The sequence below is a fragment of the Rhea americana genome, unplaced genomic scaffold (assembly GCF_003343005.1).
Source record: "Rhea americana isolate MKP2758 unplaced genomic scaffold, rheAme1 scaffold_230, whole genome shotgun sequence".
Taxonomy (NCBI): Eukaryota; Metazoa; Chordata; class Aves; order Rheiformes; family Rheidae; genus Rhea; species Rhea americana.
Window position 1 is genome coordinate 1,040,259 of NW_028186347.1, and position 27,735 is coordinate 1,067,993.

Below are 27,735 nucleotides of genomic sequence, written 5' to 3' on the forward strand. Positions count from 1 at the left end.
CCAGCAATGGATGCAGGGCTGAAGTGTCCGAGAATTGTGGACACTTCACTCAGAATCTACAATTCCATCATCACAAAGCAATGATAATGCAACTTAATGACTGCAGTGTGGGAAAACAACTGGACAGTTAACAGATGGTGCTTAAATGGGCAAAACCCTAAAACATTTTACTCTTCGAACATTTCAAGAGTGTATAAGACATCATTTTCTATTAAGAGAAAAATGGTATATTAAAGAATGGATCACAGGACTGAACTATTTGGAATAGTTTGAAATCAATCATGTTCACTTTGATGCAAGCACTCAAACTCTATTTGCTCTGCTTATTATACCAACACTGAAGCACCAGAACAGATAAAAAGCAGTTAATTGAGCATGGACAAAACATCAAATTTGCTGAATCATAAAATTCTTACTCTAAAAGAATATTTTGATATAAACTAGATTTCCTACTACAGATGTGAAATCTAATTACATTGTTTTACTATGCATCTTGAAAAGATGAACTTATAATGCATGCACAAGTAGTATACTGGACAGGAAAACCATTCTATTTTGGGAACTAGAGCAGAGACTCCTGCAAGAAATGCACAAGACACACTGAATCTGCGGGTTGGGGGGAGTGATGACACTATAACTGCAAACCTTTTATAAGCTATTACAAGCTTATGTAACTAACGAGACCACTGSGAAACAGGCCTGCATTCAGACCTATATTTTGGAACTTGGCCAAAATCAACTGTTTTAAATAACCATTGTCAATTTAATGGTAGAAGAGATGCTCATAAACCAGAGGGAGAAGCCTTCAAGTATAAAGGGACATCTATGGCTCTCACAGCACTTACTGCACTACATCTCACCAGCAAAAATTTCAGGAAAGGGTGGGAATGCAATTGTAACACTACTCGGATATAAAAAAAAAAGTGTGAAGAGATTTTTATAGAGCAGATTTTGAGTTAGGATCTTAGGAAAAATCAGAAGGTTGATGACACCTTTTATTTTTTCTTTCTTCTTTTTTTTTTTTTTTTCCCTAGGGAAAAAAAAAAGTTCATGCCCAACCAACACTAAATTATGTAATGATAGAAATTATAGAACTAGTTCTCACAGAAAGGCTTGGATTTCTGGGCTTTTTTCTGTAACTGCTTAGAAGAGTTTATAGAAATATCCCCCTGCCCTGAATATGGACCAAAACAGCAGAAATAGCAAAATCTTGATGCTGTTTCCTGTTTCACAGCGAAGAAGAGGCATGCTTGTCATTGAGCCCCAGGATACCAGAGAGAGTACTTTGCAGTAATAAAATAGTCCAAGAGGTGCACCAGTTTTGTTTTTATGTTCTGCCTGAATCAGCTCATTCAGGTATGCAGGATTTTTTGGATYGTAGAACAATTTGTTTCCGGAAAACTATAGCCGACTCAGGTCTTCCACTACTGCAACCATAATCCRAACATTTTCACGCACATGAAGACAAATTCTAATTCCCTCCCAATGCCAGCAGTCTACAGGATTTTGCCATACAGAGCTGAGGCCACTCTTAACTGGGGGACTCCTGCACGGGTAAAAACTCCCTTCTCTCAGGTCAACTTTTCAGGAGAAATTCAAGCTTTTAGGTCAACAGGTCAACTTTCTTGGAGAYGAAGGCAGCAGCCTACAGTTACAATAAAATGATTTATTACATTTTCCCCTTTGGAATGAGGTTTTCTTCTTAACAGTATAAAAGGAAGCTACACTGGTAACAGTGTTCTGGAGGAGGAGAACATTATTTCTGCTGCAACTAGCCCCTCTTCGTTTTCAAAACAGAGCAAATGTAACGGTATCCTGCTCTTTCCACACCATTAGAGCTGAGAGGAAGATATCTGAAACCAGCCAAGCAGCAAACCTACCAGGAGAGCTCACAGTCTGTTGCACTCAGCACTTTGTTCTCAGCTGGAAAAGCTATTGCACATGCACGTAAGAAAGACGGATGGAGATACAAGATGCCTGTTACTYTTCATATTCAGTTGGGCTGGCACCATAATGCATTAAGCAGTGGCATTTCAATACCTCCATTTTATAATAAACTTTTTTAAAATAAATTGCTGAATAGATCAAGCATGGAAGTTCTCCTACCGAACTATACCACTGACAAGACTTCTGAGACTGGCATAGTCTCTCAGTTTATGTTTACAGTCAATCACATCCAATGATTTTGAGGTCCAAGTTTTAGGAATTCGAAGCACTAACAGAGAATGGCCTCATGGAATACATTTTGTAAGAGAAAGGAAAATTATTTTCCTTTCTCTTTAAAATTCACCTGCAAGACCCACAGCCTAAACTKGTATTGGTGAAATTTTGAAACACCTCTTCTACCATGAGCAGCTATGAGGACTGTTATGACAGCTTCTTGACTTCTAAAGTACTTCAGGGAAATTATGAATAAAAACTTATGTGGCCTTTACTACTTAAACATGATACAAAACACTCTGGGGATTTCCACATCCTAAGGGAACTGCATGCTAGGGAGCACCCTTCATCGCTGCGCTGCTGCACAGCAGGSTAGGTCCATGAGGAGCTGCCCTGCAACACTAAATCTAAGCTCAGGCTTCAGTTTCATACATTCAGATTTTGCCTCTGGAGCTTCCATACCAGACACATTTTCCACATGCAATTAAGTAATGGTGAGTGAGTTGTTATACATGACATTTAATTTTCAATAGCTAGGGAAAGTAACACAGGAGCTGCAGGCAAGATCATTAATCTCCTCTGGATCCTGTGCGCTGCCAAGTATAGCAACTCATTCTTCATTGTGCTAATGCTGCTCTTCCATCATTTCTGTGTATGCTGTACCAGACAGAGCTATGCCAATAAATGTACACATTTACATGCATTCACCCCCCAATTATTACATTGCTTACAGGCTGTGTATGAGCAAAGGATACCAAACTATATAAAATATGATGGATATGTTGGTGAGAAGACCACCTTACACATTGGCATCCTTTTAACTCCCTCTGCATGCCAGGTTGCAGCAAGGTGCCCACTCCTCCTCTGTGCTGGGACCTACCCTAAGCATCTCAGCTTAGGGGAAAGAAGCTCTCACCAGGTGCTCTCAAGTCCAAGACGGGCAGCTCAWTTTTTTAGCAGACACTCTAAAACAGGCATTTAATTACATTAGATTTTATTTTTAACATTATTAAGGAGAATTCTTCAACAGTTCTGAGACTATTAGTCAGGAAAAGGTTTGCTTCACTTCAAAGAGAACTGAGAAAGTTTAGCACTGACAAAACCAGGTCATAAACATAAGCTAAAATACAAACAAATTTGATGAGAATTGTCTTACCGTATGAAAACCAACTTGACCTTTGATGGGGCAGTCTTAATTATCGCAGAAGCATTCTGGTGACTTCTTCCATACAATATCTGATTGTTTATCTGTTAAAACAAAATGACAATTTTCATGAAAATGGATTTAAAAATAGGTATGTATTTTTTTGAATTTACACCACATAATGCAAGACTTCCAAATTTACTGTGGGCTAGCAAGGTAAGACTCAAAGAAAATGCAAGGCACAAAATTTAAGTCACATTCCTTTTGAGAGCTATACATAGCTCTCAAAATAAGAGTGTTTTTTGAGCACAGTTGTGCTCTAGAGACATCACCCATGATAAACGCATAGGAGGAAAAAGGCAACACAGCCCTCCACAGTACCCTGCTCCATCCTGGACTCCAAGGCTTTTTCCCCTTCCATCAGTCAATACCAGGAGGAGGACAGGGTGCAGCCTGGAATTCAGAATCAACACTTWAACACTAAATYAGCTTTCTTATCATCCCTTTCAAAAGATGAATGATCTGATTTTAAGAACATGCTTCTCCTCAYCCTGATTCCAAAACAGACCATAAAATCACAGAATTAGAACTGATGTTAAGATACTATATTTTCAACATCATAGGCACTAATTTAATCAAAGAATAAATACTGTATTAATAATAAAGCATTCCAAGTTTTATTTTCAACCRATACAAAATAGGAACACAGGGATAATTTAGTCTTGCTAATAACACACACRAGAGCAGTCTTTTAGTGTTCTTCATAAATCCATTACCAGAAATAAAATGAAAGTTAAATTTTGTTTCTAGATTATGTAAGGATAACTTGATCTGCAAAGAGTCWTATAAACAGGACAGTAACAAAGATTGAGACAGACTCTCCTATATCTTACTTATAGGCAACTAGCAGTATAGGAATAGTTGCAATAAAGATTGTGCTGATTCCTCATTTCCACTGATAGAAACCAAACTGATAGCAGTGTGAGACAAGAAGAACAATTAAAGGATATGCCAYATTACTTTTGTTGTTAAGGACCAAATATCTGCAGCAGCAATATCTACAACAGCAACAAATACAAAGTACTACTTTGGACAACTTCTCTGCATGYAAACAAATGCTGTAGTTGTCTTAGGGTAATTGCATAGTTCTAAAAGTAGGTGCTTCTGGACTTTGCTTTCTTTAGGAATCTGAAGTCTTTTCCCAGTTTGAGAAAAATGAGATGCTACTATTTCTCAGTGTCATGCTTAGCCAGTGAGTTTAACACAGACAACTGCTGTTTAAATATCTAAGATAACTATAGTAGTTGTTTTCAAGACATATAATCAGTGTCAGACYACAAAACAAACTTGCAGCAGAAAACAGTAACATTTAAAACATCTCATTCATTTCACGAGCAAGCCTAGCATTCAGCAGTGCACCCAGGCGGAGTGCAGAGGTAATGTTGTGTTTAGTGCTCTGCACCTTGGTACCAGGAATGACCAGGGAAATCAGGGGAAGGAAAGAGATAAACCACCAAACTGACTGAAAGCACAAAAACTAAGTTATGAAGAAAGATGAGAAGAGAGGTACATTGATATCTTTGCTGAGCRACAGTAAGGGGGTTGTGGTAAGACAGCAAATGCCCACTGGTACTTTGGAGCTAGACAGGACTTTCTTATGATGGCAGTTGGAAGAGGACTGATGCAGAGAACAGTATATTGGTTGAGGTACTACAGGGGGTGGCAGGGACTTGGGTTCAATACCCAGCTCCACCACGGGCTGCCTGCAAATGTCCTTTCTTCTGCTYCAGCTCCCCTTCTTCAATGCCTCCTGCCTCAGATGTACCCTAAAAGGATGCCTACCCTTCAGGTCAGGCATTGCTCAAAGTGCAACCGCGAAGATTGTCTGCATGTACAATGTAAATATGAATACCAAACAAATTTCCTGACTAGGAAAAGTTGAACTGGGTATCATGGAAAAAAACCACCACCACCAACCACAACAAAAAAACCCTATGTGAAGAAGATAGAAGAAAACCCTTGAGCAGCCTTTTAGTTGTACTCTGATAATTTCTAGACTGAAAGCTAAGCTGAACCAAACACTCAAAAAGATAGTCAAGGAAAGCATCCTTCACTGAGAGTAGGAAACAGGACTACCAGATCTATCTATCTTCAATTTCTGTAATTCAGACCGGAATAAGCACCAATCTAAATATGTTCTGTGGAAGAACAGTTATTTACCCAACCCTCTAAACACCTGAGCTGGCTACCAAAACCAAAGCTAGGCATTTCTTTACAAGAGCAGACATGAACAGTTATTCTGTTTCAGGTAAAAATGAAAAGTAAATATGAACATGTGAATTCATTCAGGGCTATATTTAATGGTTTGTTTGTTTGTTTGTTTTTGTCCCTAAAAGAACGCAAAACTTTTAAATTTAAGAAAAAGTATTTGGAGTTAAAATGTTAGTTCAGGTTCACGGTTCATCTAATCCAATGTCTTGCCTTTTAAGAATCAGATGCTTCCAAGTATGCAGAATAATCTGCTATTTAATACTGTCAAGATTCTTACTCCTACCCTCCTAAGTAGATTAATGCACTTCTCTGGAGTTTGAGTGTTTGCACATCCTTTCAAAGTGAGCAGCTAGCACCATTTTAATACTTCAAGCTTTTCTCCTGTTCTTTGTTTACAATRTAATATTTACGCTCATGTTTGGTATACCAGTACTGGTGTGTAAAACAACAAGGATAATGAAGCAGAGGAACAATTTACTAATGATTATATAGCAACCTTTTATTCAGAATTCACAGAAATATTTATATGGGATTTGGGGTTTGTTTTCCTAGGTTTTTTTTTTTTTTTTTTTTTAATCATTCAGACAGGAAACAAATGACCAAAAGTGTTACTGTCTTGTGTCATCTGGTCAGTGCATTTGGTCATAACGGTGACTCTGTGATGCCCTCATCTTATTTTCAATGGGTCAAAGCAACATGCCAGTTCATCAGTTAAATAAACTCTCCCTAAGAATCAGTTATTCTTAATAATAAGAAAGCTTGAAATGCAACAATTTACCTTCCAATCTGTATCCTGCGYAAAGAGAGAACCGAGAAAGGTCTACAGGAGTCTGAGATGACCTGAAACGATCAGCCCCGAACAGCACCACGCTGAACGTTGGAAGCCTTCGACAAGGTGCTCTTTGCAATTTGCACAGCTGGCAAGGTATTGAGAGAGGCAACATCCTAGACCACACTCTGCTAATCGAAGGCAAGCCTAAAAATACAGCACCTAAAATGAATGCTAAGTTGCACTGCGGGTCCAAAGTATATTCCTAATATTCAGTGAGTTTGTTGATGCAATTTCTCTCAGTTTAAAAATAAATTATTTCCTGGGAATACTGTATGTTTTACAAATTGTTTGGAGTTGGTTAAATTACCATCAACTTTTCCAAACAGCAGACTTTTCAAATTAGAATTTATAGTCTTTACACTGCCTAAATTAATCCTATTCAGTAGATGTATCAAACAGCCCARATTTAATTAGCTGTGAGCTGGATCTGTAAGTTCTAATTATTTAATTATACAAAAATGAACGGGTAATCAAAGTAATATATCTCCACATGGTTTTGGACTGTCTCACATAAGTTACTACAGACAGTATTAATTTTTCTTTTTTAAAACAGGTCACTTTCYGTTGCAAAGTAAATTGATGCACTGGCTTCACATGAGTGATGAGCGAAGCACAGAAGCTTACTTAAAAAAAGAGAAAAAAGAAAAAAGAAAGAAAAAGAAAAAAAAATCTAGGATTTCATAAGCAACACCATTTAAATTTCTGAATTTAAATAAAGGATAATGTCAGATTAACCAAATGAGTATTCTGGGAGTCAAATCTACAAATATGTGCTTTATTTTTCCAACTAAAGATTAGTCAATTTTTTTTCCCCCCTTTTCTAAAAGGGAAGAAATAAATCGATATAAATTAGCTTCAACTCAGTGGATTATTTAAATGTATTTTTACATAACTTTTTGGAAAGATAATAGAGTACAGGAAAAGGAAAAAACCTGCCACAGATATGAGGCCAGATTGGCACACATAAGTTTTAGTACTAGATCCTTAATATAACTCTACAGTGTTTTACAGCTCATTTTATCACATATCCCAAATTTACAGTTGTCTGCACCTACAAAATTTTCGTTTTACAGTTTCATACACTGAAGTAGCAGGAAAGCACAAATGCACTGAAATATGAACTTCTAAATTCAGAGGAAAAAACCTGAAAGGATTGTTTGCTTCTCAAATTTTAATTTGCAGAAGAGAAACATTAGATATGGCTATTAAAAAGAGGAGTTTCGTTTTTACTATGTGGCAGTAATAGAAAACCATGAAATTAAGAGCATCTGATTTTTATAAAATCAAGTCAAATGATACCCTAAAACTAGTAAAAGACCTGACACAACAGATTAGCTTTCTGTAATTATTATTTCTTTGTAACAATGCATCTAACCACAGGAATTGTAACATTCTGAGACTTAACCAGATCCTATGAAACACTTGGAAAAGTTTCAAATTTTTTCATGAGTCAAATTATATAAACTGAAATTCCTTAAAATATACAAAACACCTCCAGCTAATAAATGTGAGGAAAACTGTGGAAAGAAAAACTAATTAATTAGAATGTGAATTCTTCTTTCATCACCCCATTTCTTGCCCAGCACACGTTCAAACACGCGCATCTGAAGTGACCAACAGACCATAAATTCCATAAAGACCAAAAATCCCTTGCCCTGCACTGCAATTTGGCTTTGCCCCATTGACTAGACAGGAACTAATCCCTGTTGTTTCCTACACAGAGGATAGAAAGAAAAAGAAGGGCAAGACAGCAAACTGCACATTGTCCATGCCCTCATGAACAAAAGGTTTTCAGATCATAGCTTTATCTAATTTCCAATTTAAAAATCACCACGTAACACTAACCTTGATCAATAACCTCTAAAAGTATATGAAAAAAGTATCTGTATGCTTATTTGAAGAGACCAGAAGGGCACTATCCCTCTGCTGCTACCTTCAGGAAACGAATCTCAAAACAAGAACAGAGGCTATGACTATATGCTTTAAAAGAGAATTGGAAAGAAAAAAAACACCACTGGAGGCAATCATCCAAGATGACTTCGTTTCTCAGGTGAAAACTCTCTTTCTAGGGGAAAGTTATTATCCCTCTTGAGGGATGGTGCTACTTGCCTAATCCTAAGTAACTATCTTGAAATACAAAATTAAAGAAAAAAAATCTGACAACRAATAAACTGGGAATGAAAAATCAATCTCCCCACACCCTAAAACAAAAGTGATGCCATAATATTGGCAGGGCAGTTAATTTACTTAAAAAAAAAAAAAAGTAGGCAAATAACTCATATGTTGTATTATTAGAGTTTCACTTACATTTATTCAAGAATCTTAAAATAAAATTGCAATAAAAAATACATTCAGCACAAAAGCCTCCTGAGGGGGCTCTGAGGTTATGACAAGAACAGCACAAAAATTAATTGCCTCTGGTGCAGCAGGACAGAGTGAACAAGCAGATCTGTACGCTGATTCTCGGCAGCGGAGACTGGCTTTCAAGCCTGCAGAAGTGCTGTGGCTCCCCCGGGCGAAACCGCCACGCGGCAGAAGAGCAGTTCCCTGCCGCCTCCCGGCCCGCTCGCAGCAAGGCAAACGGACGAGAAAAGGGCAGAAAATCCTACGGCCAGTAGTTTACTCTCGCAGAACAGGGCTCTGTACAGCTTACTTTAGTAAAATTAACACAGCGCAGAGAGATGATAACATCTGGGTGGATCATTCGGTGTGAATAAAACCTACCAGAGGGTCAGACCCACGGCGAGCTCCCGAGCAGCGAGGGTCACCGCACGAGTCCAGCCCCACGGGAGCGCTCCGCGGGCCAGGCTGCCTGCGGCCCGTGGCAGGACCCCATCCAAACTAGTAAGACTGGAAGCAGTGCAGACACCTGCACTAACACAGCAAGGGTGCGAAGCAGCAGCACCACRTACGGTTCTTCTCCACTTCAAACAACAACAGGAAAGCAGAACTGTGTATAATGTTAAAAATACATTCTTGTACATAGCGACCAAATATTGCCCCAAGTACTTTTCTCCATGAAGAATATGAAAATAGGACTACAGGATCTTCTCCCTCAAACAGCTTTTCCTTCAGCAGCATACTCATCCAAATTATATCACAGAAGCCTTAACAAAAATTGCATGTAAGCATTATTTTTTAACGTAACCTGGATCTTACTGAGTGTATAGGTCAGATCTACTTTAAAAACGAGCCAGAATTTTGTCCARTGTTGATTGTAAAAGCTAAAAGTGAGATGATATCTCATTAATGTAGTGAAAAAAGACTTCGTAAATGAGGAACTGAGGCTGTCTGTCAGCATCCTGCATCCTTCAACTGAATCCAATAAAATGTCAGCTCAAAAGAAAACSAAGAATTAAAATATATATAAAGGCACCCATTAAACTTCCCCTATCAACAGCCAAGGGAGATAATCTGYAAGTGCAGTAGTGCCCACTGTCTTAATGGAGCAACACTAACGAACAGCAGGATTCACAGGGGCAACCCCAGACAGTCGGCAGAAATGCCAGAGGCTTCCTAAGATGAGAATCTCTTTTCTTACTGCAACTGTCAATTATCAAAATTCACGTGTAATCAAAGATGCAGATGCAAATATACTTAAAACATCCAATTATGTGATGGATGAGTTGGTCTGTCTGCTTGCTGATGAGCACACAAAAATACTGTGGAAATGGGTTCAAATGCTTATGAATTTTGAACAGCTGTGTTTTTCCTACAGAATAACTAAGTGACCACTGGGCAATGACCAGCAGCACTAGCATATCTAGGTGTACTGAAGCACTAYCCAAAGGAAGGGAAGTTAAGTTGCTCCATCAGTAAAGACTGTCCATCCCRCGCACTGACTGAAGCAAGAATACCACAGCCTTAAGACTAACAGTCTCCAATTTTATGGTTTTAACTGGAGAAAAACAAACAAACTGAATTCTCTCATTTCCTAACTTCTGAGTGCTTGAGTTTGTGGACAGTGTTATTTTAATGTGCTTTATAGTACAACACATGGCAAGTATAATTAGTTAACCATCCTAAACTCTGCATCACTGCCATAGAAGTAGCATGAAGTTACATTTCTGCTGCTGGTGACCTGTATACTTCACAAGTACGAGGACTCCTAATGGTTAAATTTATTGAAAAAACCTGCCAATGTCAATKCCTGTTAGTTCCATTTCAGTGGTGTTTACATGTAACATTGAAATGCTTTTAAAAGACAAAAACCTAAATCTTTGAATAACTGACCACTTGTGTGAATGAATATGAGGCTGTCTGTCCATGACTAACGTACAACCTTTGTAACCCAGGAGGATATTTTCACACTGGATACATACTCGCTGGGGACCAGGCTGAGATCCCCACATCGTTTCATGCAAGCGATGACACTTCTGCCCACGAGTGACATACCTTTAATCTGACTGCAAGGGTAAATGAGAGAGGTAGTTACTGAATTCCCTTTGACCTTCAGTTTACTTAAAGTGTGGCATTTTTGAAATGGTTAGCACTACTTTTCTTCCACTGAAGCAAACAATCGTTTTTATCTCCAGCTCAACAGGGAGTTGAGTTTGGGCAACAAAAACACTTTTGAAAATGATAGGCRTAACACAGATCCCACGTGTAAATCCCAAACCTTGAAATATTTGTAATCAAACACAGATGGCGCATCTTTCAAGCACAGCACTACTTAACAGTAGATCAAACAACKATCATGAGAAATAACTTGAGAGATACAAGCAAAGCCTTCTATTTGGGAAACTGTATCAATCCAACAGGCTCTTTCAAGTTTGCCCTGGACTACCTGCCCTAAACTAGCGGAAAACAGCACCATGAGTCCTTTCAACTGGCATACATGTGAAATATGTCAGTTTTAAAATTTTTAAATTGGAATCTGGAATCAGTAAAGGAAAGAAGTTTGAAGGAGAAAATTATCTGCAAAGTTCAGCAAGGAATAGAGGCCTTCATACCATTTATCACACTTACAAACAAAATAATAAATTTCAGATGCTGCGATTATTATAGCAAAACAAGTCTTTCTTGTACCATGTGTCTTGAAAACCTGTAATTATGCAACTGTTAGACAGTGAAAAATGTTTAGGCAATTCTGAGTTCTCCCAAGGTATCCCCAGGTAGCCAAATTGCTCTTTTTCAAGTCATGAAAATTGAGAAAATAGTTGGTGCTCTGATGCCATAGAGTTTCTGAAAGATGGAAATTTATCACCCAGGGAGAGCAGCAGGTCAGCATAAAACTGCTCTTCAGGGAAAGTTTCTCTGGAAAGACAAGACCCCCAGGGATGACAGATTTTTCAAATCTACGAAGCAGTCATGATGTCGGGAACCACAGCAGGTACTGCAGCAAAGTGTCATTCTGCAACAGGCAAATATCAGATGAAGTGCAAGAAATTTGTGTTTTCCGGCTGAAGAKGAAGCAACGAGATAGGAGAAAAAGTGAAGACAAAATACTTGCTGATGAGCTCTCTCRGCTTGTGGGTAAAATTGTGCCAAACACGACTAAAGAAAATAGTRGGGTAGTATTTTAAATTACAACAGATCAAAACAGGTTACAGCAAGAAATTTTATTTTATTTTCAGGATGGGGGATATTGCTGTTATCTATAAAAACACACATGGGAACATTGAGGTGGGTTCTGTTTTTTTTTTTTTTTTAGGTAAGGTGTGAATTGCCCTTTGAAACCACATATATACTACGAGGACAGATTTAATATTCCCTTCCTGCCTTTCAACAGTCCCTCYCTAAGCGTAGCTGGTGAACATGCTGTGAGCACAGACTTCACTGACAAGACATTAGTTTTCCACAGGCCAACGATTTTTGTTTCACAGGAAACACATTCACCTGCCAAAGGCCATGTTCTCAATTGGCATAAATCAGTGCAGTTCCTTGCTTCAGTCACCTAATTCCATTTGCAGGCTTTACTTCAGGTTCAAATGATTGCTTCACAGTGCCTCTGCCTCTTTCACTCTCTCCATACGAACTTTATCTAGCAGCTAAAGAAAACACTTACCTCTAAAAGCTCATCACCAATATGCATCCTTCCATCTCGGCCTGCAGGTCCATCTGGATTGATGCCAACTACAAAGATGCTCATGCGAGATCGGTCCTTGTTCCCAGCAAGACTCAGTCCAAGTCCATTTTTGTCTTTCTCAAGCTCAATAATGTGCAGCTCTCCTGGTAGGTCTGCATATCTTTGCCTAATTTTTTCTTCAAAGACAAAGAGATATAAAATAAGTTACATGCAGATGTTTAAGAACACACATCAACRCACTACAAGTGGCTATTTTCTCGGCACTTACTCTCTGTTAACAGAGGTCTTTCCAGCACAGAATCTAAAATGCGATTTGTTGTGCTTGACCCATGCTTTGCCTCCACTCTCCTCCCAAACAGGTAAGGCTACTGAGAGAGATGAGACTCCTCTTAGTTATGTATCTTTACATTGGGCTGTGGAAACCCAAGTTCAGTTCCTGCTGCAAACAGTCCAGCCAGTTGTTATTGTATCATTCATATCATTCACAGAGCAAAATACAAATACTATTCACATTAAAAACTGCATCATTTGAACTATTTATGCAACAGAATAGTTCTAAAACAAAACTTTATTTTTTTTGAAAGGAGCGTGAAGAGGAGAATTCCAGAGGCACCTCAGTCTTACCTTGCAAAAAACTATCAACTTCAGGAACTCATAAAGCTGGTATGCTTAATTAACTGGAATGCTTCCCTTGCAAATATATTGCAAATTCACATCTCACTATGACTCAGGAATATATGTTTGCTGTGCTCTATTTAAAATTATTTGCTACTACGCAGAGCCTTACTCAAAGCAGTCGTCACTGACAACGCATACAAATGATTAGATTTTTAAACGCAGCCTCACTTGATATTAAGGGAGTTATTTGTCTCACATCCATCTTTCAACCACTTCCGTGGTAGGGTGCAATGGATTTCCAAAGTTACTTGGAGTATGTTGCATGTCAGTGGAACCGAGYATGCTGACAGCTGCATCTGAATGTCTTTTCAATGCTGGCATAAAACATCTGTAACTTTTGATTACACAAGTCAATCACAGGAAAGGTAATTTTTTTCTGTCTGATTGTCCTTTGCCAGTTTTATTCTGACTCAGATAGTTTTTAAAGCCAGCTTTATAACACCAGCTGCATCCAATGCTTCAACTGGGGCACACACTAAAAAAGCAGATAAAGAAATTTTGCTGTGACTAGATACCAACCTTAGTACAAAGCCCAAGGTGAGAGAGACTGATGTATTATGCATTAATAAGAGAATGAAGAGATGATACGTGTTCAGCCATACCCCTGAGTCAGCAGCAGTAGCTCAATCAATATTAGCTATTATCATTCCACCATGAGGCAGCATATTTTAACAGTATGATTTAACCACTGTAGTGAATGTTTCCATGACAACAAAGAAGAGGGGAAAGAGCTGGGGAAGGTGAGAAAGAATCCACTAAAAGCGAATAAAAAGAGCTGGAAGAAAAATGATAATGTAGGGGCATTTGCAACAGAGCCTACGTGCCACCTGCAGAGCGCCAGGGTGATTTAGCCAAACGCAGATCCACCCCTGCCGCATCTCTTTCCTGAGCAAGTTAYGGGCTGAGCACAGTGCTCAGACTGCAGCAGCCCATGCCTAAATGCCACCTTCCCCAGGACCTGTCACATACCCGTTGTCCATCAAGTGCACCGTCGGCAGCAGCTGTTYCCAGCTTCGGGGCTCTGGTGGCCCCGCCGGGGTAGGCACAGTGCGCAGGGACAGCGTAAGCCAACCCCGGACGCACCGAGGAATACGGAACAAACACTCCCATCGTTGTATTTTCAGGCCAGCATTTTCCTGCCTCTCCCAAATCCCTGCTGGTCTGAGCATAAAAAGCTGGAGGATGCATTTTAAGGAACAAATGCAGTCCCTGGAAAGCTGAGTCGGTAAAGCCCTGCAGAGCTCTGACAAAATCAAGAATACCGTAAGAAATTAAACCCCTAGCCCACTACTATCAATTACATACCCAAATTCATAATTGTATTAAATGGTAACCAATATTGCTGCATGGTTCTTCAATACACATTTTGACCTCGTTAGCTAAGAAATAAGTGGGGTGTCATTCACTACTTGAATTTGGAAAGTGTTATTTTTTAGCTTGGTACACACGATGTCCTTCTGCAGAAAAACAGTAAACAAGGGAATGTCTTGAAAACGGTGCTTAGGATAGCACAGCAGATGCAAGCACATACACTGCCACGGATGTTTTATTCGTACTACAAAGGTTTAACTTCTTTTCCCATTGACCAAAGCCCTGATCTGAAGGCAATTAAGCAGCTTTCTGCCAAAATCCTGAACTTGTTACAGGGCTGCAAGCAGCTGCACAGTGCTTCCTGCCTGAGCACAGTATCTCGGCCTCGGGAACATTAGTTTTCCCCACAAAAGTGGCTTCCTACTTCTGCAGATGGAACAAAGAATCGGTGCTCCATAGCTGGCTCATCGTTGCTCTGCCACAGCTCATTTCATTGCTCACTTTATATGGACAACACATCTCATTTCGTTTGCTAGGAGCAAAGCACACATCTACAAGCATGTTTTTAGCAGCTCATAACAAGACGCACAGAAAAGAGGTTGAGGAGCAAGGGGAGAACGCACACATAAACACTGTACAGATGAAGACACATATCTTCAGGGACTGCTTCAAAACTCATTTCTTGTTTGTCAGTAAAACTCCTTTAAATTCCTGAACACGAACCCGATGCTAGTAGCCCTGTGACACCGTGCACACTGTCAGATCGCTCTCTCCTTGAGCCACACACAAGTAACTTTTGGGACCACCAGTACCAGTAAGTCCACCATAAGCTTTGCAGCGTTTCTTCCTGCTGGGGCAGCACAAAATGCTCCTCACATGGGAAAAAATATTAAAAGTTTTAAAATACCCCTATCTTCCTTTTCCATGTTGGGCTGAAACTAAAAGTATGAGCATTAGTGCTACAGAAACTAGCAATTAGGGCAATTGCCTAGGATGAGAGAAATCCACACGGAAGTTTCTGAGCTGCCTGCATTGGGCCAGGGTCTGAAATCAGCACTTCCCCGCTCAGGGCTCCAACCACACTCTCAGTATCCGCATAGCAACAGTTCTTCTTGGAATGAAGAAAAATGTCACTGGGCAAAAGAAAGAGACCAACTCCAATGGTAATAACTTTCTTTTAATCCTCTTATTTTATTTGTTTAAAAGGTAAAAAGTCTTTTCTTTGGTGGGGGGGAGGGGCATGTCTTTGGAGGTGGAGGAATCCACACTTGCAAGAGGAAAAACAGTGCAGATTGCGCCCTTTGGGAAATTACCGTATCCATTTAGGAAGCAATGCTTTTAAACAGCTACAGCGATGGAGCGGTGGACCAGTGGGAGGCTACGAAGGAAATCACGCAGGTGCTCAGGCGCTGAGTGCCCCTCCGAGCGTGGCAGGAGGACACCGGCATCATGCACTGCTGGGGAAGWTGCACGTGCGTGTGCGCACGTGTGTTGGTGCACACACAGATGAGCAGAGATACCCTGCTTTTAGACACCAGCCTCCCTGAGCGGGGCCTGCTGTCTCCTCCTCAAGCAGCAGAAGGTTCTGGCTTTTGCAAATGCCACCTCCTTCAATTAAGCGCTCTTCCAAGGGCTGTCCTCGCTAGCGAGCCACTGCTGTGTGAATGATAACACACCATTCCCAGCGGTGGCCGTGTTACTCATCCCATCTGCATACAAATATGCTTTGGGCACCCAGCTGATGTCCTGTAACGCTCTAACCATAGTCTCAGTTTGCCTCTTAATAAGAATCTCTTAAGATTATTTTAAACAAGTATTTACTGCTTAAACAAACATGCATCTTCAGAATCTTCTCTGCAATGCCTTTTTCAGCTGCTTTCCCTCCCCTCCAGCAAGTATCAYTTTGCAGCCCTCTGCCTAGCATTGGGGAGCCAGTTAGCATCTGCTTTTGCAGCAAATGCCATTATCTGCCTTCATTACCCGATACTTTACACAAGGTAATTGTAATTCTGTTGTTACTGCATTACACAGGGGACATGCAGGTCTTCGTCTGGGCACTGCATGGAGTTGTTTCTGCAGTCGGTGACAATACGCTTATCAAAACTTCAGCAAACATATCTTACCGATGATATGTAGCGAGCTAATGCTAAATTCACAGTGTCTTTAAAAAATACTGTACAGATGCAATGTGAACTAGAAACACTGGTAGTCTTCAGTGATTACTCTTGCAAGAATACTTTCCAGTTATGTTAGCAGAAAATTACCCTGGAAATGGAAGACAATCGCTTTCAAACAATATACYGCCATGCTGCAGCATATCTTGCCCCATTCCTATTATATTAAATAGAGATATAAAAGAAAKAAATTGGGAAAATATGGTCAGGACATTTGAGTTTCCATAACCTAGTCTTGCAAAAAATACACAATTCATCTGTACTGAAAACAAGACACCATTTCTCCGGAAGGCAAGAGGCTCTTTAAAATACAAAGATAGGTAACAGTCCYGCAAAAGGCTGAGCAACCTGCTTCYGAAGGCTGCTGAAATCTCCAGTTAAATGAGCTGAAAGGGAAGAAGGACTTTTTAAACGTGGTATCACTGCATGACACAAATTAAGAGTCCATCTAGAAAGCTAAAAAGCTCTGAATGACTAAGCAACATGACTGGCTTTAGTATCAAGTCGTGACTATTAAAACTGTTGATGCAAAATAAGGAAAAAAGAAAGAGGAAAGGAAAACATACCACAACAGATGATATTTGTATACAAAAGGTGATAGGTACCGAGGTTTTTACATCCCTCTTGTATTACCTCAGATAATTATTAGCAACATATGCTGCCTTTTGGAGACTTTGCAATGATCTCATTTATCAGCCTGTGTTCATTTTAATGGTTTTTAGCTACCATTTTTATCACATAGCACATAACACAGTCACAGTCATAGCCTTTGCTGAGATTACTCTGTTCAGAGAGCAGTGCTGCAGCGGCACATCCACTGCTTCTCATTTAATAACGATAGGTATCAGAATGCAGCCAGCATCCACTACCCACAGCAAACCTTGCATATCAAACAACTAATTCCCTTCCTGGTTTCCCTATAAACATAAGTCCCTTGAAAGCTAACCCTAGAGCTGTGAGGGCAGCACTTCTAATTTACTGATTACAATTTACAAGAACCTAAATAGGCATAGTTAAGGGACCATAATTGAACAAATGGGGTTTAGAATTTTCCCACTACTAATAATATAATAAGCTTATTGTTTTAATCTTCCCCCTAGCCTCTATCCAGCTCCAAGGAGGCAGACAATTCTTCAAACCTTATCTCAAAAGTGATGCAGTCTTCTGTTTTCATATGCTTTAATCTGAACAATAGAGAGAAGGTAATTTCTGTAATGCTTTCTTAAATTTCATAAAATCATACGTATTCTTCTCTCAGTGATTAGGATGCAAGAGAAAAATATAGCAGTTACATTCAAAACTGGCAAATTCAAGGGAAGAGCCAGAGATTGTGTTATGACCAGTCCTCTCCTTTGGGTGGTGCGAGGCGAGGACAGAGGCTGCTGGGCCCAATACCTTGTAGATACTGGTATCTCCAAACAGGTGAGTAGGTAGCATCCCTGGGCTGGGACAGGGCACCCATCTGATCCAGAACTCCTAAAATCCTCCTTGGAAAGCCATACCATCCCCTTGTCACGGCTCTGCTTTGTGTACACCATTTGGAAGTCATTCAATAAGACCAACTGATGACTCTCAGAGAAAATAAAACCCAGCATTTCTGCTATGCTTTGCCATACACAAACAATCCTCATATCCCAAGCCCAAGCCTGTGAAAAGCAYGGAAGAGCGAGCAAGCGAGCTCCTAGGACACATGGCTGTACTTCTCTTCTTCCTCCCCCAAATCCTGTGAGCCGWAATACTACAAAGTTATCTTAAAAAACGTAAGCGAGTGTGCACAAGGCAGTCGTGCACCATCAATATAAAACGCTACCTGTCTCTCATAGGAGTCGTGCCACGGAGGCAGAGCCATCTCAGAAAGAACAGACAAAGCGTGGGCTTTCACACCCTCACAGATACCAAACCCAAGCTTCAGCCCAAGCTCAAGGCAAAAACAAGTGCATTAAACTTTTGTAAGACAATACTCTTACCTTAACATGAAGACTGCCTCTTTTCTTTTTTGTGTGAAGAATTCAGGGTATTATTTGGGGTCTCTGCATTTTGTCTCTTCAAAATGCTTCCTTCAGCTGACTGCCCTTCTGGTTTGCACCTCTCAGGCTACACAAATGCTTGGAACAGCTTCTTGGCTCACACAAGAAAACTCTCCTCCTGTGCTTTCCTTAAATCCCACTTTGCCCTCACATCACTTCCTACAACCAAAGGTAGAAATTTCTACTAGTAATTTCTTGTGTAACTAATCAAGGAATAAGGGTATAATGAGAATCTCAGCAATCCATTTAAAGTACCATTTCATTTTGTTCCTATGAGTAGATGACATTTAAAAATGGTTATAACCTAATGTTGTTGCTTCCTACAATCAAGGAACCATCTCACTCAAAAAGAACAGCAAAGAGAAAGGTGGCATTTAGTCCCTGCAGAAAAACAGTCTAGCTACAGCCCATAACATCAGGGAACATCTCCAAAGCTTGAACCATATCGTGTCAACATTTTGAACAAACGGAGACTTTTCCATCTATTTTTCTGCTTATTTCAGGCCCCCAAACTTCATTCCAGGAGCTGCGATTTCTGTATACAACATCTAAGTTTTCTGAGCAGGTAGAAAAAGATACTATATGTTTCTCTTCTTTTTTAATTAGATGACAAGGACATGACAAGCCTATTCACACTGGTATTTATCTGAGAATTTTAAAATTTTAAGAATTCAGTTTAGTGAAAAACTGGTAAGCAGAAAATCCTGATGCTAATAATTACTGATTATAGGGGAATCTCCCCTCCTCTTTACACAACTCTTCCCCTTATTTGCCTTTCAAATTACATATTAACTCTCATCAGAGCAGTTGGATTTACTAAGAAGTGGCCTCCTTAGGGCACTGTGATCTGGCAATCAGTGACCAGCATGGAGCACTCGCTGCCAAGCTCAGAGTACCTCCGTACCAGCCAGCAATACTGCAGTTTTGCACACTTTGATGCAGAAGACTGGCAAAAGCTTTGGCATGTTTATTCTCCAGTCACCGATAAACCAGGTGTTTTATCTAGATAGCAAAGACACAAGACGGGCCAGTTGTTTGAGAATCAGACTGTCACCAGGTGATTAAATATAGACAAGCCCCCCCCCCCAAAAAAAAATCCCATAAAAAACAAAACCAACATTTTGCCTCTGCGAGAATACAAATAGTTATGCTTCACATATATCACACTGTGATTGATGTTTGGTCCCATAAAGGCAGAGGCGTTTTGAATTACATCTTTAAAACACACAGCAGCCTCAAAAGTAAGTCAATGCAGGCTTTTTCAGCTGTTGAAAAGGTAACTGAACAAATCATGTAGAAAAATACTGTACAGTATAATGTTGCATTATATTATATTGTACTATACAGTATAGGTTATTTAAGGTCAAAACATACGAGAGCTTCTCCTGGCATATCATTTACAGTCCGGTGGTACACTGCGGTCTCCAGCGATTCACAGATGGTTTGGCAGCCGGGGCACCACATGGCCTGTAGATAACAGGCAGCTATCGCCACCCGCCAGGCTGGCCTGCACGGGTCCCCTGAGAGCACGGCAGCCTTGCGCCCGCTCCACTGCGCACCTAACGCAGCTCTCCGAGAAGCTGGGAAATGTTAACAGCGTAAGAACATTAGAAAATACTGATTTCCATCTGCAAAGTCTCGAGCAAATTTGAAACAGCTCTAAGCACACAGCGCTTATCCCTCTGGCCTGCTGCAGTGTGGCTATGACGTGGCAACAACATGCCAACCACATTACTGGAGCAATCTGTAAGGATGCATGATGAACACACAGAAAATCAGATTTCCAGATGCTGTGACAGACAGTATTCCAACATCTCATTCCACCGTGGAGCTCTCCTTGGAAAATATTGCAATTAGGATAGAAATTCCTTATTCTAAGTTATTCCTTCCAATACGAGCAGGTTTTCTGCCTTGCTGCTGTTCACATCGGTTTGCTAGGATCTCTAACCCATCCGTATTTGAAAGCTGCTCATTCATTTGATGGAAAAACAAGTGTCTAAGACTGAACAAAGAGTATCTGGAGAGCTCTAATCCACTGCTTTTCTGCTTAGTCTCAGCATTAACAAATGAATATTGTGAATATTTAAATTCTTCCTCCCCTGACAGTAATATAGTGTAACCTGACCTGACAATGTTTCATCTTTAAATAATGATGCTACCACAAAGCAACTTGCACAAGTCGTTATCTTGGAATCTCTCTGCATGGAGTCTAATTAAAGTAAATGGCATTAGAGTACTGTCAAAAACTGCTAAGTTGTTACCTAATGAAGGCTTTTATGGACCCAATCTCCAGCTTTCCTAGCTTCTACAATAAGTAATCATAAAAGGAAACAAGGRGAACACCTCTCACAAGCCAAGATGACGAGACATTTCTCGTCTACTGACTCATTCTGGTTTAAGAACCTGCAATTAGAGTCTAAATCTTCTTCATTTACAAGGGAACCAGATGAGAAAACTGAGACTTGGAGGCTCAAACAATGARGACCTCTTAACCAGCAAACAGGATCCATACCAACCAGCCCAGAGATCTCAAAAAAATTTTTAAATGATTGCTCTTAAAGGAAGGTCTCCAGAGSAATTGCCACTATCGGTGAAATGTAGATGAAAAAGTGTAAAGCTTCCACAAGGGCAGTTGCCATAACACGCTAAGGTTCAATTCAAACCTCACTGACCTGGCTGAAAACCAATCCTACRCGAAAAGGATCAGTACTCTGTTGTGGAAGAGCAGGTGGAAAGGAGGAAGRGATGCTACGCAGGTATGGGTAAGAGTATGGTGGGCAGGAGATGACAGAAGGAGAGCCAACACAAACACTGATTGCTTGCTTTGCCCCGGAGCAGAGCCTTSCAGCCCAGCAAACTCAGATAACAGTACCGTGAACTGACAAGGACTAAATTATATTTTTACATTTAAAAAATATGATACAGTAGTTCAAATTTCTTTGTACGGTGATTTTGAAATATGCTGTGGCAGTGACTAGAAAAGATTAAATTTGGATGAGTCATCTAGGATTGTAAAACCTAGGGAGATACCCACAGAGTTGCACTGGAAAACARTGCAAGTCAGAACAGTAGGAAGACCCAAGGAAGACAGACTATGATCAGCTACTTTAGGTGTCATTTAAGTCAACAGTGGTCTTAATGATCAATTTTAATGCTTCCACCTTTTAGTTATTTTGCTAAAGACTGACTCTTATTGGTTAGTTACCACACATTTATTCGCAGGTAAAGATGGCATTTATGTGGTTTGTTCCCTCTTTATGCTAATCAATGGSATAAAACACTATATGAGTACATAAAGAAATATAACACTTCATATATATTCGGTGAATTGCTTAAGCCAAATTGCATGTTGGATGCGATGAGCAATATTACTTTTACACTGTGTATTTTTTATTGTGATATACACCATTTGTATTTGGATGGAAATTATGATGCAATTAAAATATAAACAGCAGCCTTCTATTTTAAAAATAACTTATAAATATGCTAATTGTAATTAATTTGTAAGATTTATTACAATGTGTTTTCATTTAAAATTGAAATATTAAACAAAAGCATTATTATTCATGGTAGATAATGAATTGAAGCAAAGGTTCTCTGGTGATCAGAAACATATTCAAATGGTCTAAATTCCACTTTGTCAAAGGATTCCCTTTTGTCTGTCTTTAGGCCTTCACAAACACCTAATCAACAAAACCCGCTACACAGTGACCCAGTGGAGGGTCTAYCCTCAGACCACAGCCATGTACAATCGCGTAATTTTAAAACCAACAATTCTCATGTTCACACTCCCACTTTTTATTCACAGACTGGAAAAGGAAAATATCCTTTTTCAGCTTTTAACAAGTTGTTCAAGTTTGATAAGCTCTTTTTATTCCCACTGAATTAGTTAAATAAGCTGCAGAGAGAATAGGTCTTTGTTTCAAGCAGCTGAAGAGAAAGTCAGAAGCTGRCTTCTTATTACAATAAACTCTTGGTCCTTTAGCCACAGACTTCTCTCAGTGCTCTGGATGCACACATACATTTCCTGAATATTTTTTTCATTTAAATTTTGTTAACAGATTAAAGTAAACTCACCTCTTTATGTAGGTTGCTATTTAAAACTTACAACAAATGTTTAAAAGCAGAAAAGACTTGAATTTAGTACAAATCTGATTTCAATCAAAAAGTAGTTTAACATGAAGAAGGTGTGTCCAGAGGACACAAGGTAATACAGCTTACTCAACTCATAGAAAGAATGTGCAAGCAGATCCGACCATCCTCATAACAAACACTGAAGATACGAGCAGGACTTCATGGGTTGGCCTTTAYCTGTGTTTTGGTTTTGGAAACTCAACTGTTTAATATAATTTCTCTCTTTCTTTTTTATTTTTTTTTTATTTTTTAAAAAACTTGGGCAGCCATTCAGACTCAGTATTTTGCTAGGTGCATCCCTGTTCAGCCTTCTATCAGAATGATTACAAATACTCTCAAACCATCTGATGAATATTCAACTTCAGGATCCTCTCTGCTTTTGCACAGGACACTAAAAYCAAGTTCTCTAGTTCTCTGGTGCTGCCGAGAGGTTTATCATGTTCTTGAAGACGACTCTTGCCCTGTATTTTGGTATTCTACGCATCTGTCTCTCACTAAGCACTTCTGGGTAGACAATCAATATCATTAACAAAAGATCAGGAAAGAAGAATGGGCACAGGCCACCTTCTACCTCCTCACACCCTGCGGTGACCTTACAGAGCCAAACAGTTGCAAAACCTTAGCCCAGACAAGCTCTGGGTCCTGTTTTTTTCAGCTATCAAATTGCACTTGAGTCAAAACTCTGAGGTTTTTACCACATCCAGGAATGCTTGCAGGGTTTTCTGTTATTGTTATGGAACTTTTTTGTTAAGTATAAGCCTGAGTTTTCCAACATCATGACTTGCCTTTGATTGCTGAGGTCAAATGAAAATGAAAAATGACTGCAACAACTTACAATACTGAAGACTACCTATTTTTCTGCTTTARAACAAAACAATTATATAGGAATAACCTCACTTTGAAGCCTCTTCTGTTCACAGAAAGGAAGCAATAGTAGTTATTCTACTGTAAGTTTCCATATCTTCAGCTGTGATGTATATGTTCTRTTTATGAAGCTTAACAATATAATCTTAATATTACATGTAAAACAGATGCACAAGCTAACRGCACACCACCACTGGGGAGCTGCTGGCTCACCACGTAAAGCTTCAAGCATGGATGAGACATGCAATTTGAAAGACAGAGACCTATTCCCACATCTCTGAACGCGGCTTCTAATATAAAACTTGGGTGTCCTGTGATTAAAAGAGTACTGCTGGCCGCATCCAGTAACACCCATCCCCGGGATCCCTTCCTCTAGCCAGCCACCGAGCTGCCAGACTCGGCCAACAGTCACACAGACGCATCGCTGCTCGCCCACGATAGATTAATGCTGTTGTTCCAAAAGGAAGAGAGAGAGACCAGTCAGGTAATGAACTGACTTAAAGGACCGCTCTTGAAATGAGAAAGCAAGGATCTATTGCTTGAAATGATTTTAAGTTGCCATAGGCAATATAAACTGAAAACAAATAGGTATGCTGTGCTAATAAGAACAAAGAGATTTTGCTACCACCAAAAGAATCAATCACTGAAGAAACAGGATTCATTTCTAAGAACACACCTGGGACGGACAAAACAACTCCGACATCTCCACAGCCAGCTTCCATTTTCCTTTTCTGTAGGGTGAAATGCGGGGTGGGGGGAGAACGGGACAGATGAATAGATAACAGTTACCTCAGGCGCAAAACTCCCACCATTTAAGTTCCCTGTGAAATCATAAAACAGTCATATACTCTCCCCAAATACACCATACATCTTATTTAATCAGCTGACTTCACAAACTATCCAAAAAGCTAATCGTGTTTATGCTGCACTTACGACATGATAAAACTTGATAGATTTGATTAAATGAGAYAATACTCTGTACCACAAATTTTATTTTGAATTTTTTAGATATCAAAATATGTTAGTAGGTAGCTGATAGCTTCTCTCCCTTAATGTATTTAATAAAGATATTAATGCATCAAGCATTGGGCATTTTTTAAATGAACACAATTATAATCAGGAAATTGATGATGTATTTGAATGAAGACCTACAATATGYCAAATATCCTCCTTTTCTATTCTTKCAGAAGAAAYCCATCKCCAAGGTTTATCCAAGGRGGAAGAGCTAAATAGATAAATTTCAACACATTAAACAGACTTACTTTTTCTACTCTGCCTCGAGGAGCATGTCACCTTACAGAAAGCTTAAAAGACAAATGCTCTAGGGAAAAATAAGACTAGGGCTCGACAGTTTCCACTGGAATTCTTTTTTGGGTTGATATTTGACTGATTTTAATTTTTAAACACTGTGCTTCATTATAAAGACATGAACGGATACTTCCCTTTGTGTGAATTTAGCCCTCAAATGCAAYGATTCAGAGGCTTCCAAAACTTGCTCCTCAGGAATAAACAGTCTTTTAGTWAAGATGGAATTCTATAGGTCCTGATTTTTATTTTGTTTTATTTTTAAATTTTATTTTATTTTTTTTTATTTTTAAATGGTCATCTAACTCCTGGGAACTGTGGCACAGAGCTCCACAAAGCTTTGTGTGCATCTTACTGCATATGACTTATCAAATCACCCCACAGACCAAGCCAGAGCAGAAGGTCTTCTGAAGTGCAGTCCAGGAGTTATGCTCCCATGCTCATTAATTATATTTTAAAAACTTAATTTATATTAATCTAGATTTTAACATGATGAATCACTTTATTCCGCTTTCCTATAGGAACAAAGCATATGCAGTCATACTCTGTGAGCCCAGGCCCCTGCCCAAAATTTTGAATCTGCTGGCCAATCTGAAGCAAATTTCACAGTGGACTAGAGGTCTCAAAGGAGCTGTAAAAGGTTCCTGAAAATGGGCAGTTAGGCAGAGGCGAGAAACCCAATAAATACCTTGACCGAGGGAAAGCTTCAGCCTGAGATAAAGCCTTATTACAGCAGCAGGAGAGAATTCAGATTAGAGAAAGCCCTTAGAAAAGCTCCAGCCACAGGAAGAGTTTAAATCAGAGCTCACACCTCCTCTGACACCCAGGTCAGTCAAACGGAGACAGAGATCTGTAGGAGTGGAGCTCCATCAGCTGCAGGGCTCGCAGGCACCTTGCTGACCTCCTCGGAGGCCTGCAGGCGATTCCTGTGCGGGACAGCGCAGAGGAGCGAGCCCCACGGCTGCCTGCCTCCCCCTGCCCGCCCTCCAAACCTCGCTCCCSGCAGAGCGAGGAAAGCAGCTGGGCAACGCATCGGAGAGGGAACTGTCTGCCAGCACGTGGCTGCGGGGGAAGAGGAGAAGGGCACAGAGCGTACGTACCACCTGGCTGCTGCGAGGGTCTATTAAGGGCCGCCGAAGGTTTTGCCCACTGGTCAGTGCCATCACCAAGAGCTGTCCGCTCCTCACCACCAGCAGCAGGTCCTGCTCGCTCCCACGGTCCCGGCAGGCTCTCCTCGATTGCCTGTGCCAAGCCCTATCCATTTACCATGCCACAATCTGTCTTTGCGCACAGGCAAAAGGATGACCACGTCGTTCTGCACCCAAAAGACTTCACTGAACTGCCCATTCCTCACAAAATCATCTTCAGCTGCCTTCTTGGCCCTTACTCATATGCTGACGGTGCTCATTCTTGCATACTGCTCTATTTATTCACTCGTCCCATCTCATCCGCTCTCTTCCACGCTTCTCTCAGCCCTTCAGGGATATCTCACCGACTCCYTAACAACAGCGTCAGGCCACTCACTTAATGGATCTCTTCCTCTGAAGAACGGTATTGTAAAAACCAYGTCTTCTACACTTCTAACTCATTAAATCCTGAGATGAGATACCACAGTATCTTTAAAGAATCATTTGGATGGTGTAATCCCTCTCTCCTCTCATAAGCCTAACATGAAGAGCCGTAACAACTCCACACGCATGTGCAAACACAAGCAAATGCCTTGTGCCTCGATACCACACATCATTTTCCTCCAAATTACTCCTAMCTCACGTATACGGTGCAATTCTAAGTAACAGCTTGTCACAGATAAGAGAACTTATCTTTAACATCTCAGAATATTCCGAGCAGCATCACACCATGGGAATGACAATGTCCCACTTCACTTTATAGAGAACCTGGCAAAGTATGCGCAACTATAACTTTTTTAGGTCTAAAAAAAAAAATGGTACTTTAGCTCACCTGATAATTCAGAGCCATAAAACACTCAAAAGTGTTTACATACAGGATAGCTGATGTATCTGATTTTAAGGTAAGGGATATCAAGCCCTCCAAAACTACCCGAATTATTTTTTAAAAAGTAAGCTTTTAAAAAAAGCAAGCTCCACAGAGCAATCACAAAATGGTATGATGAAGTCAAGTTTACCACTCCTGGCTTTGGACAGCATACACAGCTCACCTGCAGCTTTGTCACTTGGCAGTAACACACACAGCATCTGAGCAGGCATTCCCAAAGTTASTTTGCTCAGGTACTGCTCTCAGCAGCTGCTGCTGGCTCTGCATACACCAGCAGAGGTGCAGAACAGCATGGGTCCTACCCTACATTTAAGCCTCATCCACGTCTAAACTGTCGCCTTACCTGTCCTATTCTGTTGCACATTCAATCTCAAAAATCCCTATACCTCTACTTTGCTTTCCCTTCTCACAAACCACCCCAGTGTAGGGAACACAGCATTGGCCTTGCTCTCGAATCCTGCATCTCAGTTGTGGTTGCTGATGGTGGCTGGTTCTCACAGCATCAACCGCGCACAGGGCAGGGAGGGAGAGTCGGGAGGCTGCACGTGGCACCAAGGTACCACCTGTCAGTGGGAACTGATGAGGTGACTGCCCGTTGGAAATGCTCTCCCATCCACCAAACTAAAGTACAGGTTCACACAACCACAGCCTCTTCACGTGGAGGCACTTACCTGATCTGGCAGAGAGCACAGGATTAACATCTGGTTCTGTGGAGAGGCTCCTCACTCACCTCTGGCAAATGCATCAAGGTCCATGCAGACCCGCAGCTACTGCTCCTGGCTCTAGCTGCACAG

The 27,735-nt window shown here is 40.4% G+C and overlaps 1 protein-coding gene across 1 annotated transcript in view; it reads right to left on the bottom strand.

The window, feature by feature from the left end:
• PATJ (PATJ crumbs cell polarity complex component) overlaps window positions 1-27,735 on the bottom strand; it is a 157,126-nt gene that overhangs the window by 50,280 nt on the left and 79,111 nt on the right. The window contains exons 27-28 of the mRNA XM_085306074.1: window positions 12,415-12,611; window positions 3,317-3,408 (exon numbers count right to left, since the gene is read on the bottom strand). Coding sequence (XP_085162200.1) covers window positions 3,317-3,408; window positions 12,415-12,611 — 289 coding nt within the window. The remainder of the gene's footprint in view (window positions 1-3,316; window positions 3,409-12,414; window positions 12,612-27,735) is intronic.